A 25,242-nucleotide genomic window follows, 5' to 3' on the forward strand; every position below is an offset into this window, starting at 1 on the left:
ATGTTAGTTTGTCCAAATACTTATGAGCCCTTAAAGTCGGGGGACTGTGTGAAGAAATGGTTGTCATTCCTACATGGTTCATACTACATTTTTGAAGAAAAGCCTTAAATGAAAGCTGAGAGTCTGCACTTTAAGCAGGTATTCATTGTTTCATTTAAAACCCGTGTACAGAGCCAAAATGATGACAACTGTATCATTGTCCAAATAATTATGGACCTGACTGTATGAAAAGGTTTGGATCACTTTTTTGAAAGCTATATTGAATACATTTTTTGTATTCAGAGTCCAATGTCCGAATATTCTTAAAAATTAAAAGTTAATTGCGCTTTTAAAGGGTGTACTTGCATTATTATGCTGTTATATTGTCCTTTATATCAGTGGCATTTACTTGATGGCTATTACAATTAATTCTGGGCCAGTATGTCATCCAAGAAAAGTAGTTATCCTGACAGACCTGTTTACATCGCTCTGTTTGGAAAGAATAATTGCCATTAACTTTACTGTACACAGTTATAAACAGCATCTCAAGGTCAGTAGGGCTTTCCTGTTATTCAAACTCATAATGTGCCCTACAGATTTATTTTCAGGTTTAAAAGCCACATACATTTGTGAGTATTTAAACACTGTAGAAATAATTTTTGTTCCCCACAGTTATTCACGAATGGCTTTGATGTTTTACTTCCAATCCCAAAAAGATGATTGCCATAATGAAAGTATTAATTATGTTATTATGACAGGATTAGCCCGATTTATTATAATTAAATTTTTTAGATCAATCAGATGTCGTCTTGCTGTGCTGCTAAATCTGTCATTATATAATCCTTGACTTTTGTTGTCATTTTTACTAATTTGTAAATATCCTTTCATTCTAATTTGGTTAATCCAATGATGCACTGGGAAATGAGAAATACGTAGATAAATAGAGAGCTCTATAATTACAGAACTTGTTTCAAATATCAAATATACACATAAAAGATTTTGTGAGTACAAAAAATAATTACAAAAACTTGGTCTCAAGAGTCTTCGTTTACTGTCTCTTCCTCCAACCAAATTACCTTCACCCAAATTTGACTTTTCTTTACATTTTCTGTGCAAATTGTGCAACTCACATATGAGATAAGGCAAATAGCTGATTGATGAATGTCTCTAAGTTGTTATGTGTAAGCAGTGTCTAGTATTTGTTGGTTTCAGTAATCATCAGGTGATTTCCAGGCTGAAGCAGTGTGGTATAGCTATTGTGCTTCAGTTTGATAAGTGTGGTTTCCTGTAACTGTTTAATGGCAGCTAGTCGTTAGGTGCTGTTGTTGAAGATCCATGGTGGTTAACAGGTGGTTTGAGTTCAGTGTTTTCGTCATGTGAGCTCGATGTTGGTGTCCCAGTTGGAATGTGCAGCTGCTGACAGCACGTTCTTCTGAGCTGTGCCATGCAGCTGTGTTCGACACCTTGCCACCAATGACCTCTGTCCCACATGTCCCAATACTTTAACCGCAGAAGTGTGTCAAGGCTTGAGTGTCTTTGCGACACATACTGTTCAGAGCAAAATCAGAAGTTTGCAGAGCGTTGCTCCAGGCAGGACAAATTGTGTCACTCTGTTCATTGCACTTGAATGTAAAACAGAACCGTGTCTGTATTATTCTCTGCAAGCAGGCATAAAGGCTACGAGCACAACTGCATGCATAGAAACTTAAGGCAGAGATCTTCTCTTTCCATGACGGCAACCACAAGAGCAACTTTCCAGAGCGGATGTCTGAGTTAAATGTGGTCAAAACTGCAGCCACTAAATAGAGAGCAGGACCAGAATAAACACAGGGATGTCATCAGCCTGAGGATTATTTTGCGGTCATGCTGGAAGTCTTCCCTTAGTTACTTTACTATTGAGATCTGAATGTAACCGGCGTATTTCTTCCTCTGAGATTTGGTGCTGCTCAACCAGTTTCTAAACTTGTCTGTACCAAAAGTCTTGGATTTTCCTTGTGACTAAAGGCGCAGACACACCAAACCAACATCAAAGAACTAGTGGCGTCACCTCAAGTTGCCTGTGCCTCTGGCAAAAAGTTGCACTTGAACACATTGCAAAGACTACAGCCAACGACCAACCAGCACATACATTTTGCACTCTGTTTTATGTGTGAGAGGAAATAACTCTTCATAGCAGCAGGCAGCAGTAGTCTGTATTCATCATTCAAGGGAAACCAGAAGATCGACAGGACATATTTGAGACGCTAGTTAGCCAGTTAGCACATTAACAACACAACCTGATGTTGAAAGAACAAATTATATTTACTGTGCGCTCGCAAACAATAAAAAAAAAAACACTTGGGAACCTTTTCTACTAAAGAGCTGAATGGCTAAAAAATAATCTTACCTGATGTAACAAGTTTGTTTTGATCTCATGCCCTTTTGACTTAAGTCATTTGTTTACTTTCCTCACTTCTGTTGAACTGCCAATCAGAGTGCGTTCCTTTAACAATGGGCTCTGATGTCTCAGAGGCTGATTCAATATGCTGAATTGGCCAAAAAATGTTGACGAGGGCCAATGGTGTGGGACACACCATAAAATTGACCATTGACAAACTGCTGACCATCACCTTGGTGTGACAGGGTCTGACATGATTTTTTTTAGTCAAAGTCACACAAAATTTTTTACTTTTGCAAATAGGGGTAAGAGAGAAAAGAACAATACAGTTAAATGTCATTATATTATGTTTTCTGATACTCAATTGTTTACATGCAAATAGTTGTGGAAGTGGTTAATTTTTTGTCGTGTCTAAACCCCCGACTGCTAGACATCACTGTTGTGATCAGTCTTCAGCCATTTGACTCTTCGATCCAATGTAACAACATATTACCAGCGTAAAGATAAATGAATTTAACAGGCATAGTTAGGGTGCACCGCTAACTCCCAAAATTTGATTTTGTAAAAATCACAATATATCACCCTGCTCACAGTATCACAATTTATCACAGTATTGAATCCTAACCCTTGTATCATGAAAGGTATTGCACTCAAGTAGGGCTGCAACGATTAATCGACTAATCGATGACTAATCGACTATTAAAATAATCGGTGACTATTTTAGTAATCGACTAATCGGTTTGAGTCATTTTTCATGGAAAAGTACTATAAAAGTACCCCAAAATACTCTTATTGCAGCTTCTTATGTTGAAATATTGGCAGCTTTACACACTCTCCCATGACGGTGAACTAAAACCCTTTGGCGTGAGTACGAAACAAGACATTAGATGACATAATTTTGAGGTTTGGGAGAAACAGACCGACATTTTTCAACATTTTAACACATTTTTCGATAAAATGATTAGTCGACTAATCGAAGAAATAATCGACAGATTAATCGACAATGAAAATAATCGTTAGTTGCAGCCCTACACTCAAGTACTGTCTTGTCAAAACAAAAAGCTTAAACCAAAGAAATTTTTTTTTTTAAAGGAGTATTTTTTCCTGGTTTAAATAGCCTGACCACTTGATGTCTGACTTGATTCAGGCTTTGACTCTACCGATTCTACTTGTGTATAATTACTTATATTTGCTCTCTTGAACAACTGAAAACTATGAATAACACCAGGTGTTTGACATCAGACCAAACACTGTGTCTTTGCTTTGTCTCCGTTGGTTGTCTCACTGAATGACAGACTAACCTTGACTCATTCCCTACAAACGAGCAGGAAAAAACAAGCCCATTGGTCATCAGCGTTGTTGTGCTTAATGTCTCTCGCCGTCACAGCTGAACAATGTCAATTCACCTCCAGTGAATAGTCTGTGTGTGTGCGCCTGTGCTTATGTGTGCAGCCATGAAAGACAGTAGTGCTAAGCTGCTTAGCTGGAGTGAGGTCTTTGGCTGGTGGTGCACTGGCCTGGTTGTGGGCCAATGATTTTCCTGCTCGGCAAGTGGTAGTCAGTGTGTTTTTGTGGTAGTCCAAAGACTGAGACTGATCGGATTATAACATGGTGGTTTGATAGCCAGAAAGCTCCTGCAGCTATTAGTAAAGCATCTGGAGCTTCTTTGGCCATTCAGTAGGCAATACTCTCACATATGACTCACATACTTAATATAGACTGCAGTTTCCTCACAAGACTTTACTATTGTAAAGATCTGTCGTTCTAGGCACTCAGGTCAGGACATGGATAAGCAGAAGCTAAGAATAGCCCTCTGTGCACACAGGTTGTGTAATGGTTTAAAACCTTCCTGTATACTAAGGTATATAAGATCCAGTAATGCTGACAGTCCCACATTATGTATGGACTATTGGCTTCGATCCTGCAGGCATACAGCAAGCTTTCAAAAGACACGCAAGGAAATGACACTGGAAGTAATTATCACAATACGGTTGTCCTTAGAGCAAATTTGTGCCTAGAATAGATTATTTATTTGTTCTTTTTTGTCAACATACTGTGTTTTAAAAGATTATGATGCACTTAAAAGAGTATAGGCATAGTCACACATGCACAAAATTAACTTTGGCGAATATTCTCCCATTCACTTCCATTCAAAGCAAAGGTTTGCTTTGGTGAACTCTGACTGGTGAAGTGGCAGCTTTAACCAATAGCAAAGAAGTATGTGTGAGGAAACTTTAATCGTTGCTGTGTCTAAACATTTTCATCTGCTTATCCGGGGCCGGGTTGCGGGGGCAGCAGGCCAAGCAAAGCACCCCAAACGTCCCTCTCCCCAGTAACACTTACCAGTGGGACGTACCCTGAACACCTCTAACGGAAGGTGCCCACGAGCCATCCTGATCAGATGCCTGAACCACCTCAATGGACCCCTTTCGACGTGAAGGAGCAGCGGCTCTACTCCGAGCTCCCTCTAGATGTCCGAGCTCCTTACCCTATCTCTAAGGCTGAGCCCAGCCATCTTTTGGAGGAAACTCATTTCGACCACTTGTATCCATGACCTCATCCTGTCCTCTTTCGGTCACTACCCAGAGCTCATGACCATGAAGGTGAAGGTTGGGACGTAGATGAACCAGTAAATCGTAAGCTTTGCCTTCTGGCCCAGCTCCCACATAACTGCTGACGCTTCATCGTGCTTACACAGACGATAATATGTAATATTCACCATGAAAAATACAAATTGCTCCACATGAGAGATGCTGCCTGGCTGGCAGTGTGTCAGGAGAGAGGCATGGAACATAAAGATTGGAAAATGTACCAGTAACATAAAATTTCACTGTATTTATTAGTAAGCTAGCTAGAATTAGCTAGCAAGCTTCCGTTCTGTTTGCATCACACCCGGCACTGTCAAGCGATGATCACTCGCCTGCATTCGCTCATGTGTGACAGTTCCCCAACACTTCAGTCAGCATATGATGTCTGGTCTTCACACAACTTTAGTAAGCCTGCTGAAGTGATGCTTGTAGGAAGTACAGCATGCAGTGTTTCTTGAAAGATCTGTTTCAAGTGGTTTGCAGCCTGTTTTGTTTTCTCACTAAGCAGTAGTTAGACAAGTAAATGCAGAATGGAAGTAAAGTTGTTCATTTGACACACACTTTTATGAGGCTCCTCTGTTTTGACTTTATTCATATATTTGCCTGAATTGAAATTAATTGAGCAGCTGTCTGTTTTCAGTAAATTGCTTGTAAAACTACAGCCATATCATCATGGAATCTTTGAGACTTTTTTAGTACTTCCTGTACTGTTAGGACCTGTCAGCTACAGGTTGTCAGTTACTGCCCCTATAGGATTTGGCCTTCACAGCCCTGTGTTAAAGGAAACCCAAACATATGTGTGTGTATGTGATGTGGTTGTAATACCCTGTGGTTTCCTGTGCTCATCTGTCTGCTGAGAGAGACGTGCGCGGTAAACCTACCCAAGTGAGCTCTTAAATCAACATGGACATCAGTGACTAATCTCCTCACCTCAGGCTCCAACACGTACGTCTGTCTGCTGAGAAATGTAGGCTGTGAGAAGAAGGCCATCACACAAACGCCTGTGGAGCACACTGTCACTTTAGCCTCATCTGCTATCTCTTCCACACACAGTTTTTGCTCTCATTCTCGTTCACCTTCAACTACACTTTGTTTACCAAGCTGTGGCCCATTTTACACCGGTTATTTTAATTTTGGTCCACATGATACATGTTGATTTCCTCTGTGCGTGCTAAAATCGTTCCAGTGTGACCTGTTTGGACTGGATCCATGAAGCATTGATTTATATCCCTGTGGAGGTACTTTAAAGGAATGTAGTCTTAAATATAGAACATCAGCCCATTAACTGAAGTTTTTTTTTTGTCATGTGGACGGAGACAGCTCTGTACACCCTCCTCCCTTCTGTTGCCCAGTAAAAAATTTCCAAATATGCTGTATGTGTTTGCATTGAGACTGTATTAATCTATTATCCCTGCTATCTCAACGCTCCCCTGGCTAATCCACTGCACACTAAGCAGCTTTCACAGAGAGATCACGATGGGTCAATCTGCCAGTTTTAGCCTGCTTTCATACTGGTTTACTTTTATTTGCTGTGGCAGGTTCAATAGGTCAGTACTGTATTTCTCACTAACTGTTGAAACCACTGCTTTTTGTTAAATCTGTATTTTTATGGTGTTAAGGAACCCTGCATGTTGGATTTCACTGTATTTTAGCTCTCATAACTTTGACTGTTTTGTTTATGTGGCTGCAGCCTTCAGTTGTGTTGCACCTGCTGACTCATTGCTTTCTGTCTGTGTGAATGCAGGTGTCTCCTCTGCTACCTTGTTGCACTCAAAGTCCCTGCGCGGCCACAGAGACTGCTTTGAGAAATGCCACCTCATTGCCAACCAGAAGCTGTCACGTTCCAAGGTCTCCCGAAGTGCCTACGAGGGCATGAAGCTGGCCCTCAGCCAGAAACTGAACCGCATCATCCAGTATGCCCAGAACAAAGACTCTGTCTCCTCGAACGGGCCTAGCAGACGAGGGGCCAAGCTGCTGTGTTACAGCCAGCAGAGTGACTGCAAGCTGCTGCCCCAGTCGGACGCCCAGGTGCCCCGCTACACGCCCTGCTGGGACGCGGGCAAAGCAACAGGGCTGCGTGATTACACCATGGGGATGTTGGAGTGCCACACGGCAGAGGAGCTGAGTCTGCTGCAGGAGTCGCAATCAGATGTTTGGTCCAGTGACGGCAGGAAAGGTCTGCACAGCCGGAGCCAGTTGTCAGGAGGCGGACAGACGCAGCACAGGCACCAGGGCCACAGCAGAGAAGAGTGTGAGCACATTTAAGTTTTAACTTAGGCAACTTTAGTTTAATCAGTGTGTAGCTAAAGTTGATTGGCGGACAGTTTTTTCTCACAGTATTTGTTCCTTCAAGTTGAAACATAAATGTATTGAACCGTTTGAGTTTTGACACTTTACAAAATATGGTGTCAGTTACACCATCACACTCTGTTAAAGCACATACACGTTTATCAGTTAGTGCTACCCGACCCACACATCTTGTCTTTGATGCATTACCAGTCATCATGTGTACGTTTATATTAATAAGGATAAAATATTCATTTCAATGCATTGATTCAGCATCCCACTCATAGTACATAGGCTTTGTAAGCTCAACACAATGTTACAGAAATGTCAGGGACCAACTTTCTGATGTTCTTTAAGGGGCAAGTCGTAGACGTCCCAGTCACCACAGCCTTGTGCTGCATTTATGTGTGTGGGAACAATCTGAAAAATGAACTCCTGATCATATTTCATGGCTCACCTGATCCATTTTCTTAACTCTTCGTGATCAGGGTGTTGTTTAAACACTCTGAGCAAAAATACAACGCATCTTCTTTGTAGTATCCATGTTGCCTCCATATTACAGCTTAAAACTTGCGAACACAGCGAAGTCGAAAGCACGACAGTCCAAAGAGCATCTGAATGCACCATTGGCCTTGGCTGGCGGAGGTCTCGGTCCTCGCTCATTCATGCAGGTTCATTCTGTCTCGTTTAGTGAGTTTAACTACCAGGTGCGATTCAATTACTTCTCTAGCAGGCAGCGTGAGCAACACCCTGGCTGACCTGATACATGTGGGACACTAAATTGACGTGCTTGTTCATTTTCGCCTATCGCTTAATTGAAAGCAGTAGGTTAGATGTTTTTGTCTTTGTTTGAATGCAGAATACTGTAGACAATATGTCAACAGAAGCGGATAACTGCACTCTCTGCCTCTTCTGTCTGTCTCCACTCCAACGTTCAGCATGATCTCTGCAATTTTTAAAACCTCAGAGCTCGTCTTAGTTGAAAGGCAGAAGGCATAACAGTAACAGGAACAGAAAATACATTCTTTCTCGGTCCGTCCTTCATCTTCCTCTCTGCTATGATGTCTCCAGAGAGAAGTTAATTTTCCTATAACCTCGAGATACAGTGTGTCCTTGGCTTTCTCGTGTCTTGTCAGTGCTAAAGCTGCTTATGACTACAGACTGCAGGAATGTGAGAGAGCCTTGTAAAGGTCTCTAATTAAAATTCTGTGCTTTTAAATGAAAGATGACGGCCGCTTCACAGGTACACGGTTTGCATTTATTTGTGTGCATAACTACATTAGCTCATCAACACTTACGTATTTGAATATCTTGAACCTGCAGTTTGACAGGAAACTAATACAGTTTTGCAAATTTGGTGGCTACATGAATATGTAAACACTGCAGTCTTCCTACTGGTTTGATAATAGCTGGTCAGTAGTATGAGTTGCAGTAATGGCACTTTGTTCTGCCCTGAAACAGCTCAGAGTTGTCCTGCGGCACCTTGAAGAAATAACACATCCCTTCTGGTATAGCTCAGAATAGAAAAATGAACATGATAAAGGAACTCCTCTTCAAAAACTACATAGAAATGTGTTCCCAGCATGTATACTTTGCCACATCACCCAGTTTGAGACAAGTTACACAAGTTATTTTCCGTGGGAGACGATCTGTTGCCAGTCTAGCCAATGTGTGTGTGCGCGTTTCCACCGGCTCTGTGTGTGGAGAGTCTCACACACAGCTCTTTTCCACTCTCTGCTATCTTTATGCAACAGGTCTATTTCTGCTTGCATCTCTGAAGCATGAAATTCACTTCTGAATGTATATAAATGACTGTATTTATTTGCTATTGACTTTAAAATAAATTTTAATGATGCTATTTATTCATTTCTGACTATCTACACACACACACACACACACCGCAAAACTATTTTTTAGTTTGTAGTTGGAGACAGAAAGAGAGGAGGAGAAAAGCAGTGAGTGAGTCCCCTTCTGCTCTCTGTGACCACTTTCACTGTGTTTTAATGCAGCCAAATTCACAATATAGTCGTTCTTACTACATTTTTTTCTTCTTCCTTTGGGAGATAAAAGAACAAGTATGAAACCTGACAAAGGCTTTACGAATGCTATTTTGACCAGCAGCGCTGTGAGATCGGCTGTTTTGACATTTAAAATGAGTGATGGTGAAAAGGTTAGAAGCAACAAAAGGTTGTTATATTCAAGTACAGCCTGATAAATGAGCTGCGGCATTTATGCTTGCAGAACAGCAAAAAACATTCAAAGCTATATTAAAAATGTGTCTGAAGAACAGACGCTTCTGAAACATTTCTCAGCCAGATGCTGTGTACATTTGCCGTGACATTCTGTTCCTCTCACACTCTGTAATTAAGACTGTTTGTGTTTTCTTTTAGTGACTGAAATGAGTTTGGACGAACTTCATCAGCTCAATGCCCAGCTACTGATGCAGATTCAAAGTAAGTGGGTTTCTTTATTGGCATTCTGTGTTTACTCTGCATTAATGTGGTGTTGGAATAATTGGGAAAATTCCTCACTGGGAGAATTCCCATGAACACCACCTCAAGTTGGAACAACAAATTGGAAAGTTGGCAGTAAACTCTGGCACACAACTTGCAGACGTGGTGGACGAAAGTAAGGGTGCTTTCACACCTGCCCTGTTTGGTTCGGTTCTGTCGGACTCAAGTTCATTTGCCCCCTAAGTCCAGTTCGTTTGCACCAAAACAACCAGGTGGTCTCGGTTTGTTTACAAACGAACTCTGTTGCGGTTCGTTTGTGGTGAGAACGTATTCTGACCTCAATTCCAACCAACTGCAGTCACCTGACACATTGTTTGGGTTAAACATGAGCATGTTACAGTCCTGGAGGATTATTAATGTGCACCTCCTCCTGTACTGCCTTAATATGCACATTCAGCACATCCAATGCATCAAAACATTGTTTTCTAGTTGGAGCCGCGCCTCGTTTTCAAACTGTATGGTTTGACTAAAATGAACAATGACAGCAATATAGTCCACGATGAGCAGCGCTAAAATCAACCTGCGTAGTTGTCCCTCCATTGTGACATTAGAAAGTGTCACATTCATCTTGCAAGTGTACTCTTCTTCAACGTTTTGTTTACTTCCTGGATTTTTCCCGCATGAATATTCTGACCAATCAAGAGCAGCTTTCTCACACAAGGCATTTAATCTAGTCCGCTTGTAAATGCTGCCGTGAGAACACGAACCAACTCTAGGCAATTTTCTGTGTTACTTTAAATCTTTAATGAATCCCCATATTAAATTCTCTGTGCCCTCAGGAAGAAGCTGTACTAGTAAGAAAGCGTTTTCATGTACAGCATACCCAGACTCAATAACACAGGGGCTAATATACACTGGAAGGCTTCTCCAGTCAACACATCATCTTCTCCCATGTGACCAGCTGTGCTGAATTGGGCACTGTGTGCTCAATCATGTGTACCCTGCCTGTCTGTGTACTCCATTCCTTATCAGTCAGACCTATTGTGTGTTACTCAAAGTAACGGCTCAGCTGCACACATCTCATCTTGAGCAGTTTTATGTCATGGTCAAGCACCCACTGGACAGCAGAGAGGCTGATGTGGCAGGGTTATAACAGCCGTGAGAGTTTTGGCATTTTTACTGACACTAATTATTATTAAATGTTCTTGGTATTTTCATCAGTCTTCTGTAGCGAATGATCTATTGAGCAAATTGTATCTCTGGTCAGTGTCAAGAGGGAAGTGACATGAGCTAATGTAAGAGTCCTCAGATGAAGTGAAGTCTAGTGGGTGCCTGGCCGACACAGTCAGCAGTCCCTTCCACATATTTTTCTCACTTTACTCAAAACAGATGGAGAGGTTATTGCTCCTCCACACATGCCCAATTTTTATGATCCACAGCACTGTTATATTACAAATGTTTCCATAGCCATAAATGTGTGTAAAGGTCCAGTGTGTAGGATTTAGGGGGACATGTTTGCAGAAATGGAAAACAATATAATAAGTATGTTTTCTTTAGTGTATAAAAACTTGAAAATAAAAATAGTTGTGTTTTCGTTACCTTACAATGAGTCGTTAATATCTACATAGGGAGTTTGGGTCTCATTTTTTAAACATTGTGTGTGCACAAAATGAGTGTTCCTTGGCTACATAACACTGACATCCTTGACTGAAGTTAGGTTTTGTTTTTCTTTGTTTAAGCAGATGCATGTTTTGCCATGTTGTCTTCGATCTTTGCTCCCTCAGTAATCAATTATAGATTATCCTTATCTTATTTGTTTGTGTTGACCTTCTGTGTGAACGAAGCCACTGACTCTTCGCCCCTGTCTCTCTCCACAGAGGTCTTCGAGGAGCTGACGGTGGCCGTGCAGGAGAAGGACTCGTTGGCGTCAGAGCTGCACGTGCGCCACATTGCTATCGAGCAGCTCTTCAAGAACTGTGCCAAGCTGCCCTGGCTGCACATTAGCAGGGCCGGGGTCAAGGCCAGCAGCAGCAACAGCAGCGGCAGCCCCGTGGAGTGAAGGCTCAAGGCGGGGCTATCGGTCTCCGCTGCTGGGAATAAGCTGACAAACACTTGAAAGTGCTGCCTGCAGCGAGGCCCGAAAAAGCCTTTATGTACATTGAGTGACTTTTACGACACTATGGTGACGTTGAGTTGTCGGATCTGCTTCACAGCAGCATTAAAGGCTGGGTTGACACGGCCTCCGTTCTCGTGGTTGCGGTGGTGGTTTGCAGTTTAAAACAAAGTGCTGATGTGGCATGTGATCTGAATTCCACCCATCTCATGTAGCCAGGATGCATGTTAATATAAGGGGGACTAGAGCAGAGAGATTCCCCGGTACATGACAACGACATGCTCCTGTTGGACATGATCCTTAAAGAACATCAAGTTTTACCTTTACACAGACAGAAAACCATTTGTCTGCATAACAAGGAAAGGATTGCTGTTCTCTTTTTAGTTTGCCGTCAAACATTTCAGTTTTCATTGTTTTTATGTTCTGTAGATACATTTTTTAAGCTTCTTTCCCTCCCTTCTCATTGTGTCGAATATGGGTTTTAGCACTGCTTAATATTCCTCCATACGTATATCTGATGTTTCTCTGCAGAAAGTGTTGAGTTACAGTGTTAAATAACATGGCTCGGTGCACATACTTGATGCAGATTATCTGGACGATCATATTCATACCATCAGGCACTGCCAGCAGTAGTGTTTGATTACTGCTCTCATGTAAGCCACGCATGAAGTTTTAGCTTTTACTTGCAGCCACACACCGGAAATATAATGTCTTTAAATGTATGTTTTTAACTTGCCTTTAAACTGCCCTAATTTGACTTTCTAGTTTATGAAAACTGGATTCAACGGTAAATAAAATAAAAGGGCAAGTGCAAGACAACGCCCCAAAGTACCCTAAAGCATCTCTGCAACCAAGACAAATCAAAGTGTGAAAGTTAACAAGGCCGTTCTAGCTGTGCAGGTTTTTGTTTGTGAGGGTGATGACTATTTTGGGAGTGCCCAAGAATGAATAGTTTGTAACAGCTGGTTGGCAAGCACCAAGTGGAAATATCCGTCGATACACCCTCGACTTTAAGCGATAGGTGTTTTGTTTTGAACTGAACTTTTGGGTTCATAGTAATTATTATTGTAGCTGGGGAGATTTACTTGATATTCAGTTCAGAGATGTTTGCTGTATAGCTGTTATGGCTGTACACTGAACGAGGGCTATCAGAAGAAGAAGAGAGGTTTAACCATTAAAAAAGAAATCCAGCTGCCAAACCAAAGTCTGTATTTGTTCTGTTTCACGTGTAAACTGCACATATTTGACTCCATTAGCAGAGGATGATGCAATACCACACTGATGTAAAGAGTAGTAGTGATTTACTTCGAGGTTTTTACTCTAAATGTGTTGATGTGGAAATTATTTGACACGCCATATGTTTTTTAAATGATTTGTTTTATTTATCTTTTTAATTTTTCTCTGTGTTATCTTTTGTCGCCCTCTCTCCTGTATTGACGTGTGAAAGATAAGTTGACGCCGCAGCAATACAAACGGGATAGTGTAGTCTACTGTGCCTCTGGAGGTCCCTGATTTCGGAACAAAGCTGTATTATTAACAGTTGGTGTGTTCAGCCTGCAGTTTTGGTTTAATTTGTTATTCAGGAACCCTATGCAAGAAAGAAAAAAAATCAGAAGCCTTATTAAATAGGAAATATCTAAAAGAATATTGGTTTTCCTCAGCGGAGGTCACAGAGCTGTTGAATATAATAAGCTGGGGAAAGACGAGGTTATATTCAGATTGATGTTTAGAGAAACTCAGCATTGTCACTATCGCTTTTGTTCTCTTTGTAAGAGATTAAATGTATTTGACCCCTTTTAGGGTTTAAACTTAAAAGTTTTAGCTCCGTTTTAAACTTTTATCTTGGTTTTATTTGGATAAATGTATTCAGTGTGCTTGAGCGTTTGAGCTTCTTCAGATTACCGGTCCTTAATGCAAGTCACTCAATCTTTTTATGTTCTTATTTGTGTTTTAATTCTGAATGCTGTGTCTTTTTGTATACTGTGGAAACACGCCTCTGCTTGGCAGGAACATTTCAGGCTGCCTGGATATTTGGTTGTGTCGTTATATTTTACTGGAGATGTAAGCATACCTGTTACACCTTCGCCTCCTCCCCTTAGACTTGACTCTTTGTTTATTTGTTTTCTGATGTCGAACGAGGCTGCATTTGTGTTGTGTGATGATTCTATTTATTGTGTGTGTTCATGGACCTTACACATGCTGTGTGATTTGTGCTTAAGTGACAGTTTGTATTTTTTTGTAAAATATTTCAATAAAATTATTTTTACTACATACCGTGGTGTGCTGTAATTTTCCTGATTGTGGCCGAAGAAGGGTGCTGTCTTTGTTTTTTTACATGATCATAAAGGCATGTAACAGCCACAAAATGGCTGTTGGTGCCAGACGGGCTGGTCTGAGTATTTCAGAAACTGCTGATCTACTGGGATTTTCACGCACAACCATCTCTAGGGTTTACAGAGGATGGTCTGACAAAAAGAAAATATCCAGTGTTGATGCCAGAGGTCAGAGGAGAATGGCCAGACTGGTTCAAGATGATAGAAAGGCAACAGTAACTCAAATAACCACTGGTTACAACCAAGGTCTGCAGAAGACCATCTCTGAACCAACAACACGTCCAACCTTGAAGCAGATGGGCTACAGCAGCAGGAGACCACACCAGGTGCCACTCCTGTCAGCTAACAACAGGAAACTGAGGCTAAAGCATGGATCCATCCTGCCTTGTATCAACGGTTCAGGCTGGTGGTGGTGTAATGGTGTGGGGGAGATTTTCTTGGCACACTTTGGGCTCCTTAGTGCCAACTGAGCATGGTTTAAACACCACAGCCTACCTGAGTATTGTTGCTGACCGTGTCCATCCCTTTATGACCACAGTGTACCCATCTTCTGATGGCTACTTCCAGCAGGATAACACACCATGTCACAAAGCTCAAATCATCTCAAACTGGTTTCTTGAACATGACGATGAGTTCACTGCACTCCAATGGCCTCCACAGTCACCAGATCTCAGTCCAATAGAGCACCTTTGGGATTGGTGGAACGGGAGATTCTCATCATGGATGTGCAGCTGACAAATCTGCAGCAACTGTGTGATGGTATCAGGTCGATATGGACCAAAGAAGAAGAATTAAAGCAGTTCTGAAGGCAAAAGGGGTCCAACCTGGTACTGGCAAGTTGTACCTAATAAAGTGGCTGGTGAGTGCATATATTCAGTAATGCATACTGAAGAATTCAACTAATGGTTGATACTATTTGCAACAGAGGCAATGCACAACAGGACGGTAAACAGTAACTGTAAGACTGAACACATTATTGCTCATGTTGCATTGTGTGGCAGATGGAGGTTGTGTGCCCCCTTGTGGACAAATATATAGAACTACAAATGAGCCTGGTGGTTGTAATTTCCGGGAAATCATATCAGAACCAGGAATACTTTATTGATCCCCGAGGGGAGATTATGATTCGTTGCAGCTGTTCCGATGTAAGAAGTACGAATAAGAGTAGGAAATAAAAGTGTGTAAATATCAAACAATAAATAAAGTAGGCTACCGTGTTTAACACTAGTATTTAAGGTATAAAAACTAAAATGTGCCGAGGCTGTAAGTGTGAAAATTGAACTACATTATATACATCAGTAGAGTAAAACAATAGAATTAGAGTAAACATAACAAACATGTACAGTTATATGCACACAGGTTGGATAATCTTGAGCATAATACTTTCACTATTAAAAATATCACTTCAAAAATAGGAAATTTTATGGAATAATGTAACCATATTGAATATAAGGCTGCAACAAGTCATTATAAGCTACTGTTTGAGTGCATATAAATGATGCTCGGTACCTGTGTCACTGTGGTGAACAATTTCAGCAAGTTTTTTGTAACTGGTACATGATATATTTTCAGTTTGCTCCGGTTTCCCAGTATTATGACTGTCAGTTCTCCAATAAAGACTCACACAATTACTTGATAGCAGTTACTTTGGCAAATAATGAGCTTAACAAATAAAAAAAACACATTTAAAACGTACTTGACTACTTTTTAAAGTTTAAAGCTCAAAAATTGTAAATTGGCAAAACTATCAGATTATTTAGAAATTTAAAAAAAAAAAAAAATTTAAATTATTTTCAGAACACACGGCTCACAGTGTCACAGAACGGTGAGACTGCCCCTACCCCATAGATACAACATAAAAAAGGATATTTGATATAAAATAACATACAGGTGGCTGAGAAAACATGGTTAAAATAATAATAATAATAATAATAATAAAGAAAACTATAAATAAAATAAAACAAGATAGAATTAAATTAAATAAAAAATAAAATAAAATTAGTTAAATTAAATTAAATTAAATTAAATTAAATTAAATCAAACAATAAAAAAGTTAACTGGAGTACTGACAATGACGGTATCCCAGAAAGTGTAGTACATTGTTCTGTGACTGAAGATGATCCCAAAAGTTTTACAAAATAAGCATTTAGGAAATCTCACATGGCATTAGGCATAGTTTGTTTCCACCCAGAAGGGTATCAACCTTTTCACACACTTTGTTTAAGTGTAGATTGTAAATAATTTAGGAAAGGGCTCCAGATCTTAAGAAATGACTCCCTCTCATCCCTTAGGACAGCAGTTATTCTTTCATGAGGACACTAGTGGGTAAGACACTAAAAATCTCCCAGTACCAGACTGTTACTGTGGGTGGGGTATAGATTATTATGACATTTCAGATTTACTTGATTTGTTTAGCAAATCCTGAGGATTTTTCTTTAAAAACACATCTGTTCACTTTAGCCTTTAACTAGCTCTGACTTTCCGACACAGGTCTGAAACTCTTTCTTTTTACTTTCTATTTAAGCTTCATACTGCTGCAACTCTTTTAAAATCTTACTTGATTTTTTATGATATGTAGTTTCATATTTCTGTGATTTTATGAATCAGTTCTGTTTTATGTTCATTTCTATGTTTGTGTGAAGCACTCAGTGGTTGTAATGCCCATATTGTAAAGTGTTGCATTTCTTGTATGAAATGTGCTATATAAATAAAGTTTACCATTATTATTATTATTATTATTATTATACATTTTATTCATATGTTGTTCAATCGATTTTTTAAAACATTTTTTAAAATATTTTTAAATATATTTTCTACACCTTTTATGGCGGAAAATCTGGAACATGCAGACTCCATGTATTTAATAGAATTAAATATATTGAAAAATAAAATAAAACAAGTTAAGTTCTGGTAGTTAGAAAGGAAGCACCTGGCTTTAATGGTTCCCCACTCTAAGTTAAACTAGAAATATGTTTGTTACATCAGTGGAGTACACTAAATCTGGATCATCTTGAAAAAAAAAAATCACACTAAAAAATAATGCACTGTAATTATTTTTTACCTTGCTTTACATTTTTCATGATGAAATGACATCACTGGATGCTACTGTCCGCCAAACAATAAACACATGCTGACGCTATGAGTCATAACAGTAATAAGCTGGTATGAGTCACGCCATGACGAACATTATGCTCAACCAATCAACGCAGACTACTGGTCTGTTTGTAACCAATGAGAATGATTGGTGGGCGGGAGTTGCGTATAAGGGGCGGGGCTAATAACCCAACCTCAAGGGTTCTTCTGTTGGCCAACTTCCCCTTCCCATTCATTTTACGTCCTCACGCTGGAGGAGAGCACCGAAAAAGGTAAGCCTGTATACATATAGCTACATACACATGTCTCACTATATAAGATAAGTGTCTCTTACTGTCATGTGTGTGTCAAAAAGCACAATTTATCACGACTCCATTCCAACTTTCGCCACCGTATCTAACTATGAGATAGCTGTGTTTGTTAGCAACATGAGGCTGTTAGCGTTAATGTATTAGCTGTGAAGCTAATGCTAATAGCCTCGTATTCTCCTAAGGGAATAACGTTACTCTTGTGTATTCACCACGAGGTTAGTTTCAAATCTATTTCGGCGCGATACAGATAGCATCACAACTAGCATCATGCTAGCACCGTTAGCTCAACTAGCTAACACGCTAAGTACAGTGCACAAGCCCTTGTTATGGAGTGCGGTGACGCGTGGATAACCGGAACTAGTGTGTCACAGCCCGCCTTTATGGGGCATCTGTAGTCGCTGGACCGTTAACTGAAGTCAATAGATGAGATAAAAAACAAAGGGAAATATGCTCAAATGTGTCACTGTCTCTGCGCTATTTATTCATAATTTTAAACAAAACACAAGTTGTTGCCTCGCGCTCATTGACACCAGCTAACTTTAATGAAAAGGACTCACAAATGTCAAGATAACTTAAGTGTCTTATCTGCAGCTTGTTTTTAATGGTCTGGGTGTAACCTTGGCGGATAAAATCTTCAGTGCAGTTAAGCCTGGTGTCAGGTTGTGTAATAGGTCTTAAAATGTGAACTGTCTGTGCTACTTATTATTTCAAAATGGGAAAAGGAAAATGTTGCCACGTGGAAGTAAATATATGTACATTTTTAGTGTTTGACATTTTTATCAACTAACATTTTATCATAGGTCATTTTTTGTGTACTTGCTGCCCATCTGACTAAAGTTGATTTACCTACAGAAGCTGTGCAAACGTGATGAAACACATGTGAAATATGAGGAGAGAAATCGCAGCTGTTGTATTCTTCCTGAAGAGGCTTGTGAAAAAGGGGGAGAAGTTGGAGTCGCACAAGATCGACCTGTTTGTTGAGAGGCTTGCTGTTGCACTGCAGGAGAAGTTCAAGGGGCACTGGTACCCCGACAACCCCAGCAAGGGACAGGCATACAGGTGCTGCTATTAACCACTACAGGTTTTTTTTTATGGTTGTCTTTTCATTAATTTGTAGAGATGGTGTTAGGACTGTTTAAACTGAAACTGGTTGTGTGCTCTGCAGGTGTATCCGCGTAAACAGGTTCCACAGGCAGGATCCAGAGCTCCTTCGGGCCTGCCGGGAGAGCGGGATTGAGTATAGTGACCTGGGATTGTCCCGTGAACTCACACTGTGGGTGGACCCTGGGGAGGTCTGTTGCAGGTGAGACCTGGAGTGAATTTGCAGTGAAGAGCTGAGACAAAATTTAAAGGAGTTCGTCATTCAATAAAAATGACGAATAGTTCTAGAATTCAAAACTGGAGCAGATATTTCAAAGACTCATTGGAAATAAGAGCTGCAACAAATTATTGATTGGTTGTCAACTATTATATTTATCATCAACTAATCTGACAGTTGGTTACAATTAAAAGTCAAAATTCTCTGATTCCAGCTTCTTATACATGTGAATATTTTCTGGCTTCTTTACTCCTGTGACAGTAAACTAAATATCTCTGGGTTGTGGACAAAACAAGGCACTTGACGACGTCATCTGAGCTTACAACTACCTGATTAATCGAGGAAATAATCAACAAATAAGTGTGCAGTCCTTTTGGAAATGTAATGGTAGAAAGATTAAAAAAAATCAGCCTGTTGTTAGAATAGCTCGAATCACAAAGTTTACTTAATGTTTATTTGTTTAAAATATCCATGTCACGTACATAAAACCAAATGGTGCTGAACAAACGCTGCCTCAGTTAGTGTTTTGTTTTTTTTAGCCACCTAAAAATGGCACACCAGTGCTTAGCAACCAAAGCAAGGTAAACAAACAACAGCTTTATCTTAACTGCAACATGACCAAGTTTATGGTAATAATAGGGAAAATTAAAACTAACGCACCCCTAGAAGAGTGTTCTGCGACCAAGTGAACCTAATAGATACGCTTTTCATTTTACACGATAGATTTGACTAAATAAATTTTTGTTGCTTCTTCTGACAGTTGTTTTCTGGTATATGGGATCAAATTTACTTTGTAGTTTGTGCTTTCTGTGATTGTATTCCTCCAGAAATATATTCTCCTCCTCTGACCAATATAGTTTTCTTGTCATCTTTTCTACCGCCATATTTTGATTATCTCAGTATGAGCCAACTTTGTGAGACGATAACCTGCATCACAAAAGTGAGTTCAAGCAAACAAACAATCTCCATGGAAACTTTTACTGTACTGTAAAATCTATTTCAATGTAGTAAATTAGGTTTTCCTCAACAAAGGACACTTTTAAGGGATTCTGTGCAACTGTAAGTTGCTCAGCTAAGGAGAAATTAAGCCTATACGTAAGGAGAAAACTTAAGGTGCAACTGGTCCCAGTAATCTACCTGGAAGGGACTGTGGTTGTCAGTGTAACATCACGATGATTCGGTCTATAATTGTTCAAATTTTACTAGTATCTGCAGCCATTGATTCCCATTGAGCTCTGAACTTGACCAGAATAACACCCCGCTAAGTGTGTTGTTCCAGCTCTGCACTTTTGGGGATCATTTTGCGCCATAAGAAAAATCCAGTACAATAAAAACCATTAATTTTTCCCTGCCCAGCTGTTCAATAATTGTCCATTTTTAAACAGATTTCCTTTCACGTGTGTCTATTGTTCTAAAACTATTGGTGTGCTCTCCCTCTGTTCACATTATTAGGTACGGAGAGCAAAATCCTTGTTTCTCAGTGGCCAGTTTCTCTAATGATGAAGAGGAGGACAAAGATGTTGCAAAGGTGACCAGTGCTTTGGAGAGGGTGACGTCAGACTACCACTCAGGATCTTCTTCTGATGAGGAGAGCACGCGCACTTCCCCCCTCACCGTCCCCAACAGCCGCTGCTCTTACACGGTATTGCATAATATGCTTTAGAATTCCCATGACTAAATATCTCATGCAGGTCTGAAGGAGGATGGAAAGTTACTCAATACCAGTGTTGGTGAACTCTAAAATAGTTCTGCTTTATTTGTGTTAGTTTAGAATAAGTTCTTCTATCATCTTCGAAGTTTGGTGATTTTTTCCCCCCTGTTAATAACAGATTTTCATTTGTTTCCTTTTATAAGGCGATGAATCCCGCTGCTTCCACGTGGCATCCTAAGAAGATGGTACCAGGGAAAGTTCAGATCCTTCCACGGCCTCACTACGGCTACAGGCCTCGCAGCAGACCCCCACCCACTTCCAGGCCCAATCTGTGGGTGCGTCCTGGCTACGGAGGAGGACCTGGTTACTGGGACGCATCCCAACATCTGGCACATTGTTACAGTTAGGAATCATGGTGCTTAACGCTCACACTAGACATTAAAGCTGAGGACAACTTTAAAATGACTGAACAATGTTTTTTTGTTGTTTTTTTACACATGAACTTTTATAGAGTACATATTGATCTTTTTTGCACTTTAGACCATTTTGTTAAACCTTAAAGAAATCACCTGTATTAAATTAGATATTGAAATTGGAATACTACACATTTTGAAGTACTGTATTTTTTACAATGGGGGACGTTCGTGTATGCCACCTACTTTGTCCTTTTGTGATACAATGTTTTATTTATTCATAGTGCAGAATTGTCAGATGTATAGACTTAAATTTATGGAGTTTTATTAAACACAGTTTCCAAGCATCTTGATGTTTTGTGTATTGTTTTAGTGTTTGCTAAAGGGTCCTTCAAGTATTGTGGTCAAAGTGTAGCTTTGTTTTCTGGTATTTGACTTATTTGCTAGCTGACAGTGTAGATACAAAAAATAAGTGTAACATGAAACAAAGTTCCCTGTCTGGAATCAAACTGCAGTCATATGGTGTGTTCTGCTCAGCTGGACACTTTATATACATTTAGTGGTAATGTTTAGCTCAAAGATTCTGTTTGCCCAAATCACTTGAAATGAGTTTCCTCGGGGGGGTGGCTGGGCTCAGCTTTAGAGACAGGGTAAGGACCTCAGACATCCAGAGGGAGCTCGGAGTAAAGTCGAAAGGGGTCAGTTGAGGTGGTTCGGGCATCTGATCAGGATGCCTCCTGGGTGCCTCCCACTGGAGATGTTCCAGGCACATCCCACTTGTAGGAGGCCCCAGGGCAGACGCAGAACACACTGGAGGGATTAAATATCTTGTCTAGCCTGGGAACACCTTGGGGTCCCACAGGAGGAGCTAGATAGTGTTACTGGGAAGAGGGATGTTTGATGTGCTTTGCTTGGCCTGCTGCCCCCACAACCCGGCCCTAATCAGTCCCACTTCCCCCCTACTAGGACGCCCCTGCTCATTAACACACTATAATACTTTCTGTCTGTGGCGTTCGGACAAAGCCCTCCAGTAAGATTCAGTATTCATAAATGGCAAGCACATACTTGTATGATTCAAGATTGTATAAATCGACTCCACTACACAAAAGCAAGATGTCATGCTATATATCCTAACGTCTTACCCATCAACTAGGGCTGTGCCCCAAGCTCTGCTCCTTCTGGTTGCCTATATTTAATTATACACCAAAGGTTTATAGTTTTAAAAAAAAGATAATGCCAGACCCTTTTCTCTCCATATTTGGGTTATCTGTGACCTCACACTGCTCAGGCTCTCTCTGTGCTAGCAAAATTGGAAGTCAGAGTCTGGCCCCTCTTTCCACCAACGGCTGAGGGAGCTTGGCAACATGATTCATATGGAAGGCCTTCCGTAGAAACTTGCCAACAAGGAAAACATCTTCCTGAAAATCTGGAAACCATTTCTCGACAAATGGTCCACAACCCAGCAGAAGGGAATTGACTCATAGCTTATGTTCTTAACATGAGGTGACTCGGGCCCATCCATGGTGCATCACATCCTCATGTTTGTGACATTTTGGTTGCCAATGTGTGTGTTTTTTTCTTTCTTATCCACTCTATATATTTATTTCTTATTGTTTTTTAGTTACCTGTTCTCTATATTTGTCTCACCTGGACATTACAAGCCATCTATGCTACATCTAAAACACACATTTCATAGCCCAGGTCTGTATCTATGCAGTCTCTGTTGTGTGAAATGGTGTTGGTTAATGAAGTTATAATTCATCAATCTGTATCTATCATCCTTAGTGGCTGACACTTTGTTGGCACAGTTCTGACCAAAGCTCTGCATCAATTCTCACTTCTTTTCCTAATTGTCTTTACCTCTTTTCCTTGAGAATGTACTTTCTTTTTGCTGGATCGGAGAAACATTAACCCTCGTTCTACCAACTGGGGTACCCTCAGACCCCACTTAGCTCAGGTCAGCTATTTTGAAGGGACAGACAGATTTTCTCATGCGCTCTGTCGACACTTAAACACTGCTCATCTCTAAGGTAAGATGTTCAAAGTCAGAAACACATTACATCATTTCATACCATAAAAACTATTCAATCTTCTTCTTCTTTTGGCTGTTCCCTTTAGGGGTCGCCACAGCGAATCATCTGCCTCCATCTAACCCTATCCTCTGCATCCTCTTCTCTCACACCAACTGACTTCACGTCCTCTTTCACTACATCCATAAATCTCCTCTTTGGTCTTCCTCTAGGCCTCTTGCCTGGCAGTTCCCGCCTCAGCATCCTCCTACCGATACATTCACTATCCCTCCTCTGAACATGTCCGAACCATCTCAGTCTGGCCTCTCTGACTTTAGCTCCAAAACACCTAACATGAGCTGTCCCTCTAATGTACTCATTCCTGATCCTATCCATCCTCGTCACTCCCAAAGAGAACCTCACCTTCTTCATCTCTGCTACCTCCAGCTCTGCCTCCTGTCATTTCCTCAGCACCACTGTCTCTAAACCAAACAACATCGCTGGTCTCACCACCGTCGTGTACACCTTTCCTTTTAGTCTTGCAGGTACTCTTCCATCACACATCACACCTGACACTTTCCTCCACCCTTCTCCACCCGAAGAAGAAACATGCTTGTCTAGTTCTACCCCTACTCTCACACTATACTAATCTATCACTACTCAAACTGTTTCATACATACCCGCTCCTCCAATGCCAGGTAGTGAATTATTCCTTGCTTTGTACATGATTTGAGCAGTTTTAAAGCCCACCAGATCCATAAATTTCAGTTCATGTGACTTCAAAAACAGATTATTAGTGTGTTCCCTATATCCAACGTTAAGTAAAATTTGTATGGCTCTGTTTTGCAGTATGAATAATGGTTGTAGGGTGGTTTTGTAGGTGTTTCCCCAGACCTCAACAGAATAATTTAAATATGGCAATATCAAAGAACAGTACAGAGTATGCAGTGCTTTATGATCCAGTATCTATGGTATGTCTGTTTGCCCAGAACTGCAATGCTCCTCGTCAATTTTTTTCGTACATATGTTATATGTGGTTTCCAGCAGATTCTGTGATCACACCAAGAAATTTATTTTCATGCACTCTTTTAATAACAACATTGTCTATTTTAATGTATACTTGTATATTTGTTTTTCGATTTCCAAACAGCATGACTTTGGCTTTGTTAAAATTGTTCAAACCACATTTTTAGTTTACTAATTTCCGATGTGACAACCTCCAAAAGCTGCTGTAGATTGTCCCCAGAGCAGAAAATATATGTGTGATCCGCAAACAACACAAATTTCAATATTTTTTGATATTTTGCATATGTCATTTATGTATAAAACAAACAATTTTGGCCCTAAAACTGACCCCTGTGGGACTCCTCAAGCTACGTCTATGCATGGAGATTTATGTTCACCAATCTGCACAAACTGTTGACGTTTCCGTATATAGCTATTCAGCCGGTTCAACACTACCCCTCTGATGCCGTATCTTTCCAGCTTCCTGATTAACAAGTCATGATCAGTGGTATTACATGCCTTTTTTAAAACGACGTCCTCACACCACTGGTGCAGAATGTCCCCACTGACGATCGATGTGGCTTTTATCAGTCTATTATAGCTCTATATTTCACCCAGAAGGTTATACAAACTGTTACCTTCCTCAATGGAGTCCCCCTGGACGAGACGCACATAGGGTACCATACAGGACTACCTTTCTTTCATGGATAAACAGTGGGACAGTTCCTTGCTCCAACCAGCAGAGGACACCACTGGATCTGCTTTGGGAATGCAGCCTGTCACGTGACACCCTGCGGCGCGCTCCGCTGTGCACCTGCAGAGAGCCGAGAAGAAGGAGGAGTGGAGTTTGGATGCTTCAGTCGAGCCTCACTGCCGCTTTTCACACGAACTCAGCACAAGTTCTCCCACCAACTTTCACCGAACAAGTCGTGGACTATCTGGAGCGGGAATGGAGCTTTGGATAGGCCGGTTCTGCTGTGTACTGTTGAGCCTGTTCACAGGTAAGTTTCCTGACACCAACTGTCGGTGAGCTACTTTGATTCTAATGGGTTTTCCACTCCGCGAGGACAGCCTCCGGTCAGCCGCGTTACACACTGAAACTTAGCTTTTTTCGACAAGTTAAAAGCGCTGAAAACTTTAAGACATGTTGTGTTATCTCAAGTTAGTGTGGTTAACATGTAACTGGCTCGGTGGTTAACCAAAAACCGCATCTGAGTACACTTTGAAGAATTCAGTCCGAGTAACTCCGACCCAAGGTCAGTTTAGTTAAGCTAGCTCCCCCGATCAAGCATCCGGCTAAACCAAATTTAACT

General features: G+C 40.7%; 3 protein-coding genes across 4 annotated transcripts in view; all 3 read left to right on the plus strand.

Annotated features, from left to right (window-relative positions):
- Positions 1 to 14,065, plus strand: part of c3h21orf91 (chromosome 3 C21orf91 homolog) — a 26,149-nt gene extending 12,084 nt beyond the window's left edge. For both annotated transcript variants that reach the window (XM_050040307.1, XM_050040306.1), the window contains exons 3-5: positions 6,689 to 7,195; positions 9,621 to 9,683; positions 11,561 to 14,065. In XM_050040307.1, coding sequence (XP_049896264.1) covers positions 6,689 to 7,195; positions 9,621 to 9,683; positions 11,561 to 11,742 — 752 coding nt within the window. In that variant the 3' untranslated portion in view covers positions 11,743 to 14,065. The remainder of the gene's footprint in view (positions 1 to 6,688; positions 7,196 to 9,620; positions 9,684 to 11,560) is intronic.
- Positions 14,066 to 17,394: 3,329 nt separating this feature from the next.
- btg3 (B-cell translocation gene 3) lies at positions 17,395 to 21,262 on the plus strand. Its single transcript, XM_050040308.1, has 5 exons — positions 17,395 to 17,494; positions 18,386 to 18,592; positions 18,699 to 18,836; positions 20,304 to 20,493; positions 20,706 to 21,262. The coding sequence occupies exons 2-5, from the start codon at positions 18,420 to 18,422 to the stop codon at positions 20,907 to 20,909; spliced, it is 705 nt and encodes a 234-aa protein (XP_049896265.1). The 5' UTR covers positions 17,395 to 17,494; positions 18,386 to 18,419; the 3' UTR covers positions 20,910 to 21,262.
- A 3,482-nt stretch (positions 21,263 to 24,744) lies between these two features.
- cxadr (CXADR Ig-like cell adhesion molecule) overlaps positions 24,745 to 25,242 on the plus strand; it is a 54,742-nt gene continuing 54,244 nt past the window's right edge. The window contains exon 1 of the mRNA XM_050040305.1: positions 24,745 to 24,930. Within this exon, the coding sequence (XP_049896262.1) occupies positions 24,879 to 24,930 (52 nt within the window). The 5' untranslated portion in view covers positions 24,745 to 24,878. The remainder of the gene's footprint in view (positions 24,931 to 25,242) is intronic.

Source organism: Epinephelus moara, chromosome 3 (genome assembly GCF_006386435.1).
Source record: "Epinephelus moara isolate mb chromosome 3, YSFRI_EMoa_1.0, whole genome shotgun sequence".
In the NCBI taxonomy this organism is placed as follows: domain Eukaryota; kingdom Metazoa; phylum Chordata; class Actinopteri; order Perciformes; family Serranidae; genus Epinephelus; species Epinephelus moara.

Bases quoted from the DNA above. Each gene is read 5' to 3' on its own strand.
- btg3 (XM_050040308.1), top strand. From the start codon at position 18,420: ATGAGGAGAGAAATCGCAGCTGTTGTATTCTTCCTGAAGAGGCTTGTG. The intron at 18,593-18,698 runs GTGCTGCTATTA...TGTGCTCTGCAG, and splicing joins AGCAAGGGACAGGCATACAG to GTGTATCCGCGTAAACAGGT. The intron at 20,494-20,705 runs GTATTGCATAAT...TCCTTTTATAAG, and splicing joins ACAGCCGCTGCTCTTACACG to GCGATGAATCCCGCTGCTTC.